At 33.4% G+C, this 8,893-nt stretch overlaps 1 protein-coding gene across 4 annotated transcripts; it reads right to left on the bottom strand.

Annotated features, from left to right (window-relative positions):
• Positions 1–221: 221 nt before the first annotated feature.
• Positions 222–6,744, bottom strand: LOC120083767 (kinesin-like protein KIN-5D). 4 transcript variants are annotated; one of them, XM_039039627.2, is made up of 23 exons: positions 6,391–6,744; positions 5,831–6,032; positions 5,611–5,740; positions 5,271–5,426; positions 4,703–5,179; positions 4,376–4,473; positions 4,110–4,266; positions 3,916–3,985; positions 3,721–3,797; positions 3,576–3,629; positions 3,403–3,483; positions 3,178–3,289; positions 2,874–2,960; positions 2,598–2,773; positions 2,362–2,523; positions 2,173–2,280; positions 1,932–2,090; positions 1,762–1,845; positions 1,443–1,648; positions 1,256–1,357; positions 1,054–1,163; positions 815–966; positions 222–727 (listed from the first exon to the last, which is right to left on the bottom strand). In XM_039039627.2, exons 2-23 carry the CDS (start codon positions 6,001–6,003, stop codon positions 503–505), a joined length of 3,156 nt encoding a protein of 1,051 aa, XP_038895555.1. In that variant the 5' UTR covers positions 6,004–6,032; positions 6,391–6,744; the 3' UTR covers positions 222–502. The 4 variants fall into 4 exon arrangements, with proteins under 4 accessions (XP_038895555.1, XP_090172764.1, XP_090172765.1 ...); XM_090316638.1 differs by having other exon boundaries at positions 6,344–6,736; XM_090316639.1 differs by having other exon boundaries at positions 6,371–6,706.
• Between the last annotated feature and the right edge of the window lie 2,149 nt (positions 6,745–8,893).

Genomic DNA, 8,893 nt, shown 5'->3' with positions numbered 1-8,893 from the left:
AATTCACCCCTTCTCTCAAACTCGTTATTTTAGTTTATTTACGGTATGTAGAGTGGGACTAATCTCGAAGTTGATAATACAATTATTATGTCAACTGAACTCATTTAAAAAAGACGTTCTACATAAGAAATTTTTTACATGATATGTGACAACGATAAAGATGTTCGAAGATATATAACCAAACCAAATTGAAACCAAACATAAGTGAGGAGCAAAATCAATAAGTGGAAATGATAATGGATTCATCAAGGATGTGAAAATACATATGATGTTTAAAAAAGTACACTTCATCAATCGGTAAATAGCACAGAAGACAGAACTAATGACTAAATTGGGGGAAAACCTGATTTCCTGCCTCCAAAAGGTGTATTTCTTTTCATTTTTGCCAAAAAGGGGGGAAGAAAAAAAATTAACGAATGTAAAATTACCAAAGATATATATGAGCCTTTATATTTACATACAAATCCATGTCTTTTCTCTATTTATGTTTTTTCAAGTCCTTTTAATTTATAGCAGTTAGAGGAACTCTAGAATCTCTTACTGATTGTGTGGCTTCATGTGCTCCTGCTAAATGTTTTACATCTCCATTTGATTGCTTTGAATATTTCAAATCCCAGAATGACTTGAGAAGCTCATCAAAAGCCGGTGTTCGAAGTTCTTCGATGGACGCCATGCTTGGCAAGTTGAATGATCGCTTTCTTGGTGTTGAACAAGATGGTTCATCAACCTGTTGAATAATGAAAATGGCAGAGATATTAAATCAAAAGTGAATGAACTTAACTGACAAACATTGTTATGTTTTAACTGTATCTACCGTGTATTCTGTCAGCAGACATGTTCCTGCATGTTCAGTGATTTCTACTATCTTGTGGTAATGGCCACCTTTCAAATCTCTTAGCTCCTCGCAACAAGGAGTAATCATCGAGTTGAGATTTCCACACGCTTCGTTGTCGAGTTCTAACGAATCTGCACAAGCCACCAATTCATAAGTTGAGGGATTATTTGGATAAAAAAGATGGAAGTTACTATATACAGTTAATGTAGGACACTGACGATCAACAGATGAGAGGAGATTCTTGTTTGCACTGTCAACATCTTCAAGAGCAGCAGATGCAGCGGAAGAAAACCGAGCACGTAATGCTTGATTGGATTCCGTCCCATCCCTAATGGAAATAAGAATGTAATGATGACTGATCTTGAATATAATACAACAATTGTTTTTCATATAGTTCTCTTTCAAGGATAAATTGTGTACCGAAAAATGGAATCCACAGAAGCGACGCTGTTGTTTTCCAAACTGAGTAACGATTCTTGAGCAGTCCTCCATTGTTGAGCACCCATTTTTGCCTTGTTCAAGCTAAACAGTTCGTAACACCCATTAACTCGATAGGCTAATAAATAGGTATTTGCAAGTGAAAGAAGTTATATGAACTAGATCGTACCAATTTTGAAGAACCTCTTCCATGTCTTTCTTCCCGTGTTCGACAGCAGAGGTATCTTCGTGGTAGTGTGACTCTGCTTTTTCGAGGTGCAATGCCCATTCAGTTTTCACTGAAGAAGTACACTCCTGCATGGTGGACATTTCCTGCTGTAGCATGTTAGTTCTACTTGTAGCACTCTCACGCAGGTCACTGATTGCTGTTTGAACCTATGAAAATGAACCATTAACCTTTAGATCCTAAAAGAAGTTGTACCTAATCTTCTCAGTAACAAGTTACATTATGACATGCAATTTAGTTAGAGACTGAAGTTAAGAAATACCAATTGTTTCTTTCTCGCGTTTGAACTTGCAAGCAACTCAGCCACTTTTGCCAACAGTTGTTTTTCTTCATTGGCAGCACACTCCTGTAGATTCCAAATGAATTTGAAGCTCAATACAAGACTCTAGTAACTATAAAATCTATTACAAAGTCTTTGCAATCTGCAACTACCTCAAATTTCTTTTCAAGTTCGGACAATTTCTGCTCATTGACTGATTGTGCATCTTCCACAATGTGGGTGAGCTTTGACGCATGCATATCCATCGTCTTTATGAAGTTTGAGGTAACTTTAGAAACTGAGCGTGTGGTTTCTACTGCTCTAGCATGTGCCTATATGAATCCCCAATAAGTTGAGCAATTCTGAAATATCGTTAAAATTTTCGACATAAAGAAGTGTTGTTGATCAAAAAACCTGATGCTGCTTTTGAGCATATGCAGTCAGCTTCTCCTCCTGTTTGTGAAGGCTATTTTGAAGGTCACTGAGCAATGCCTCAGCTTCTGAAGCAATACCATTGAAAAGCTGAATCGACCAAAATCAGTCCAACCAGCACATGATAAGGTGAAAGTTCGTTGACCAAAATAGAAGGAATCAAATGCTTACGTTTTCAAGAGCTGATGAATGCTTTGAAACTTCAGAATTTATATCACCAAAGGTTGATTGAAAGTTTCCTTCAAGCTCTCCAGTTATATCATTCAGAGCTTTAACTCGAGAACCATACGTTACTTTCAAATTCCCAATCCGTTCTCTAAGTTCTTCAGTAGCCTTCACAAGCAGAATGAAAATTATGAGTGAGCATGAGAAGTTCCAGTGGAAAAATGGTCTTAATCAAACCTTACCTTTGCCTTTGTTGAAACAAAAGATTGCATGTCTTCCTCCATATCCCTCAGTTGCTGCTCTTGTTGGGTAACTGAAGCAGCTACAGTTTTATGCAATAACTCGAGCTGCTGAGTTAATTGAAACTGGAATTTCTGGACAAGTAATTTGTTTCTATCTTCAATTTTGTCCTTGCGCTCTGTATAGAACATATGATGATCAGCATAATCAATACCTCTGACGCAGCTATATGGGCAAAGAAAGTTAAGGTTAAAAGACACTATAAGTCAATAACTAACCAATTTTGTCAAATAAACCCGACACATCTGATGCAGCATTTTCCAGCTCTGCTCGCAACTCAAATGCATGCTCAATGAGTGCTTTCTCTGTAGGAATTGATAAAGCACAATTGTCAGAAAGTTGTGTTGAAGCAAAATACACATGTGGAATACATAAAGTCAAGAACTAAGAGGCTTAGAAGTCCAAAATCTACAAAGAAAAACTTAGAATATAGAGTAGAAAGTCTAAGAAATAGAAACTTATTCCAAGAAAACCAAAATTACACAGAAAAAACTGCTAAAGGTCAGATGAAACTTGTCTTACCAGACTTGAGAAGATTAATTATCAGAAATTCCTTTTCTTTTATTGTTGCATTTGCTTGGCGGTGTTTCTCCTCAAGATCGAAGAAAGCATGTTCAGTTTCCTCAAGCTTTTTCTGGAATTACATACAACAACAGCTATAAGTATCTTTTTCCAAATACAAGAACAAAAAAGTGAGGGATATTGTTCTATTGAATAATGATATGATAGTCCTACTCATGGATATACCTCTGTTCTATCTAATTTATTGCTCAGCTCTTCTGTCAAGAGTTGCTGAGAATCATAAAGCTCCTGAAGCTCCATTAATTGCTGTTCACAAGTAGAAGATAACTTTTAAAGTTCCAAATAAGCAAATATGAACAGAACCTTCAGAAATAAAATCTAGCCGACTGCCAACACACCTTGTCCTTGGATTCTGAATCAAGTTCCATTCGTTCTATTTTTTCAGCCATTGCCTGCGGTTAAAATTTTATGAACATGATATGATTCATATTTTAATAACACAGTCAAAATTTTTCCTAAAATCCAAAATAGTCCAAAACTAACCTTCTTCTCAGCTTCCTCATTAAGGTAACGATCACGTGGTATATAGATTCCATTCTTCTCCCTTGCAGCATATACCTCTAGAATAGAGAAAAGTATAGATTATTTTCAGACACCAAATGCCCAACAAAGGGGAAAAGGAACATCAATGACTTGTTTCAACAATGAGAGAGGGAGAGAGAGATGCACAGTAAATACCTTGTTTAAGCCGATCAATTTCAGAGTATAAATCCTTGATCAAAGCAGATTTCATCATCTTCTGGTTAATCTGAATGATCAGGAGCCATTTAGAGTATGCATAAGAGGAAGGAGGAAAAACCGTATGATGGATCAAACCAAAAGATGAACATAAACAACTGATTAGTGAGTCAGTAAAGCAACAAGTACTGAACCTCTGGTTTGTTCTTTATGTTTTTGGCACGGTGTGCATAATCAAGTGTACTGAGTGTTTCTTCTAGACAGTGGATAGAGGGTGATATTGTAGCAATGATGCAAGTCTTTGTTTTACCTCCCAAAGAATCCCTCAGTAATCTTGTTAATTTACTATCCCTGAAATTTCAATCATTCCATCAACACAGTTAACTTCATCATCCATCCTTTTATCGAAGACAAAATGAAATTCCAGTTGCAATGTACTACAATAGAATATGGTTCTTACCTATATGGAACATGACCCGAGTGCTCTACCAGGGCATTGATAACACGACCAAGTGTAAGTAAACTTTTGTTTATCTCCCCAGCTTCTCTGGCTCTCCCCTGCAAATGTAGTTGATCTTTAATCATAGTACTTTTAAGTGAAATTTTGGTGTATTATGAGCTCAAAAGAGCTGCAATTGAACGTAAGTGCACTCTTTAATGTTTAGTGTATAAACAAAAGTGTTTAGTGTACTATAGCTGTTGATGGTATATAGTTAACTTCATCATCCATCCTCAACAGCTATAGTGATCTGATGATGTATAAACAAAAGTGTTTAGTGTACTATACCTCTCGAGCACCAGAACGTGAAATATTCTCAGAGCCAGCAAGATCAACAAGATTGAGCTTTCCACATTTTATCATCTCCTCTCCCTCTGGAGTGCACTCTTTAATGTGAATTGTGATGGAAAATATGGAATGAGACCTACTACTTTGTTTATTCAGAAGAGTCTCTGCTGTACGCCTTTTTGCCGATCCACGCTCCAAGATTTTATATATTTCATTTGCAGAACAAACTATCTCTTCTTCCAAGCCTCTCACGAAAACACCCCCTTTTCCATCTTCCATGAGAGCAATTGGTTTCTTGGACTTGTCATCAATAAATTTTGAAGTCTCTTCAGGGGCCAAAAGATCTGTAATCTCTTCATTGTATAACTCCAAAAACGTAACTTTCATATTATACTCTGCATTCTGGGCTTCCAAAATATCAAAAATTTGTTTGACAGCTCTAGGAATTACACCAGCATCGCTTGGAAATTCTCCATTCTGAGATTAGCAAGAAATTCAAATTGTCAGTGAAAAAGAGGAAATTCACAAATAATTCTTCATTTCAAAATATTTCAGTGGTGTTATCGACCTTTTTCCTAGCTCCACCTTCCATCGTATATGTTTTTCCAGTTCCAGTTTGACCATATGCAAAGATAGTACAATTATAACCCTCAAGAACTTCATACACAATAGGAGACACAGCCAGTTCATACAATTCCCTTTGTTGAGATGCAGGGCCAAATACCTATCCCATATAATCAAACATTAAAGGAAAGGAAATTAATAAACATTATAGAATTTCCACTATCAGCTTCACACCCGTGAGAATTGAGCATGTTTAAGAAATTAACCAAAGGTTAGCTCGAGTTTGATCACTGAAATACAAAGCTGATCTGTCATCTTAAGTTATTCAACAGAATGAATAGAACCTTATCAAATGCAAATGTTCTATCAATCTGTTTGTTGGCTATAGTCTGAATTGCAGAGACTTCTCTTCTACTTTCATGGCAGGATATCACCACCGGAGTATGCAATCGCGTTTCATCATCACTCAATGGCCTAAAAAAGGAAACACCCCCCAAATCAAATTTCAAGAAGAAACAAAACAAAATACGATAATAAATCAATAGATTTCCTCCATTTAATTACCTGCAACGCACAATAACCTGCACATTGACACCCTTTTCTTTATCATGTTTATTACTCGAATTTGAATCCCCAGATCGTAGATCTCGAGTCGCCTTGTCGTTTGAACGAGGAGTTTGAGACGGCGATATCGGCACTAATCCTCCTTTTCTCTGCTGCGATTGCGCTGATTCCATCGCAAAACAACTGTCGTTGGATCTCAAACCTTTCAGAAACCAGTAAGACCAAAGTCAGCAAAAATCGTACTGACTTTTCCAAACATAACATAATAATCCAATCAATCTTCTAAGGAAACACATAACAATAAACTCAAATTCTGTACCAATGCCGATAGTTACAAGTAGAGAAACCTAAATTTAAGCAGACTCAGAAGCTCCACTAACTAATGAAGCTCCACCTCCATCAGTTAAACTAAACAATCTCAAACTCAAACTCAATCTCATAAATTTACATTTACAGGAAAAAAAAAAAAAAAAAAAAAAAAAAAAAAAAAAACTGTAAATAAGTACGGCGTACAAGGGAGTCCACAGTAGGAATGATTACTCAAACAGAGTCAGACATACAAAATGGGTTTGAATCTGAGTTGGATCGAAAATGACGGAAATCCTGTGATTGAATCAGAAAGAGGCGAAGAAGTAGAGTAAAAGGAAGATGAAACAGAAGAGAAAAACACAGTGAATCAATGGCCGGCGAAAGGAAGAGTTGGTTCAAAGGGCTAGAAGAAGAAGAAGGTTATGAATCAATGGCGATGATTCTAGTGAGAGAAAGTGAAGAACAGTGACAGAGGATGAAGAAAATGGATTGGATTTGGAGGATTTGTTCAATGGTTGAACAGAGAGAGAGAGAGAGAGAGAGAGAGAGAGAAATTGTGGGAGGTGTGAGGAAGAAGAAGATGGAGTGTGGATCAGTAGTTGGATATGAAAATTAAAAAAATATATTATGATATTTTAAAAAATAGAATTTAAAATCAATTTCGAAAATTGAAAAATTAGAAAATGATTTTTAAAAAAAAAAAAATTAAAGACGTTACGCGAGGCGTTTGAAAATCGGCAGACGGCCCTTTAAAAAGGGAAATGCTAAATTACAACAAATACCCCCTATATTTTTAAAATATGCAATAATATCTTAAACTTTTGTAAGTGTTTGGAAACTACTCTTAAATTAAAAAAAATTTACAATTTTAAAAGATATTGAGACTTAAAATTATGTGGTGGTGATCTAAAAATAATATGATGATTTAAAATTTCCTTATAGGAAATTGCCACACTATTTTATATATCAATTTTTCGTCGAAAATTTTAAAAATTTATTACTTCAAAGGTAATTTTAGAACATTAGTGAAAGTTCATAGTAATATTGTGACTTGTAAATGTATAACAATGACCTAAAACGATGTGGTGATTAAAGATTTCTTTATAAGGCACACCACACTATTTTAATTTTAATTTTTCATAAAAAAATTTAAAATATTTCCAAAAGTTTAAAGTAATTCTGTGACATCTGAAAGTATAGTGATAACTTAAAACGATGTGGTGATTTGAGATTTCTTTATAAGGCACTACACACTATTTTAATCTCAATTTTTTGTCGAAAACCTTAAAGAACTACTACTTCAAAGATAATTTAAAAACATTTGTGAAAGTTCACGGTAATACTGTGACTTATGAAAATATAGCGATGACCTAAAACGATGTGGTGATATGAAATTTCTGTATACACTATTTAAATCTCAATTTTTCATCAAAAAAATTTAAAAATATTTGTGAAAGTTTTTACTTTTAAAAATATTGGGATATTTTTTAAACAAATGGGAAAGTTTTATGGGTATTTTTTATAATAATCAAAAAGAAAATGGGCAGACGGCATTGGACGGTGGTGGTTTAACGGCGTTAAAAATGAAAATGAAGAAAAAAATGTTCCGTTTCGTAATACCTTTTATTCATCGTTCCGACCGTTATAAATGGACAAAATCATAAAAAGCTAAGCTATTAATCCTCTTTTTTAGTTTTTCTGTTCTTATTTTAAAATAAAAATTAAAAAAAAAATTATTCAAAGCGAGATCCCCGCCGGTAATACCCCTTGGACTTTAATGATATTACAAAATGCTCCCTCCCCCCATTTTCAATTCATTCAAATATTATGTTCACTATTTCCATTAATGTATACTTTCATTTGATCTTAGTTTCATAAGGTTATATTTTTACTTCTTAAATTTTGAATTTAATTTTAATTTAGTTCTTAAATTTTAAAATATTATAATTCTATCTTAGATTTAAATTTTATTTAATACTCTATTTATAAGTTAATTTAAAATTAATTTTAATAACAATGAAAAAAATGGTAAAACTTAATTATTTATAATTTTTTTAAATTAACTAATAGATATTAAAACTAAGGAGTGAAATTGAGTATATAGTAAAAATTGAAAGTTAAAAGTATAAGTCTTAAACTCAATGACCAAATTGAAACAAAACTTAAATCTCAAAGTAAAATTCTAACATTTTGAAATATATTGATTAAATTGAAATCAACTCAAAATTTAAGAACTAATAGAATTTTTATTTTTTAAAACGACAAACCAAATTGAAACTAAACCAACATTTAGAGATAAAAAAAAAAAAATGTTCTTTCCCCTAACTTTTTAACTCTCAAAAGTATTTAGTAAATCTTCAAAATTGCAATTTTGCGTCCTTGTTAAATTTAATAATTTTAAAATTAATAAATACAAAATTAAAGTTTGTAATTAGTAGGACAGTAAATTTTTAATTTTATTTTTGATAATTTTTAAGTTTTTGAATTTCCATGAAGTTTATGGATCAATATAGGTAGGCATCAAAGTGAATTTGAGTTCAAATGTAATTGTTATACATTTTCAGAGGTTCGATTCTCACTCCCACAATTATTGTATTAAGAAAGATTGAAATACATATAACCATACACGAACTCAAGCTAATTGAAACAACGAGAAGTTTATAATAATTATAAACTGAATTTAAACCATGAAAATTGGGGGATTTTTCTCTTGTTGTTGAAATAGAAATGAATGGTTTAATATATATATGTGTA

The sequence above is a fragment of the Benincasa hispida genome, chromosome 8 (genome assembly GCF_027475165.1).
Source record: "Benincasa hispida cultivar pf3 chromosome 8, pf3_genome.v1.1, whole genome shotgun sequence".
Taxonomy (NCBI): Eukaryota; Viridiplantae; Streptophyta; class Magnoliopsida; order Cucurbitales; family Cucurbitaceae; genus Benincasa; species Benincasa hispida.
This window is presented reverse-complemented; position numbering and strand designations above follow the sequence as displayed.

What these genes read in the sequence shown, in the direction of transcription:
- LOC120083767 (XM_039039627.2), bottom strand. Translation starts at nt 6,003, where the DNA reads ATGGAATCAGCGCAATCGCAGCAGAGAAAAGGAGGATTAGTGCCGATA. An exon ending in TCGGGTCATGTTCCATATAG is followed by an intron (nt 4,267 to 4,375) that starts GTAAGAACCATA and finishes TTGAAATTTCAG; the next exon opens with GGATAGTAAATTAACAAGAT. An exon ending in ATAAATTAGATAGAACAGAG is followed by an intron (nt 3,290 to 3,402) that starts GTATATCCATGA and finishes ATGTAATTCCAG; the next exon opens with AAAAAGCTTGAGGAAACTGA.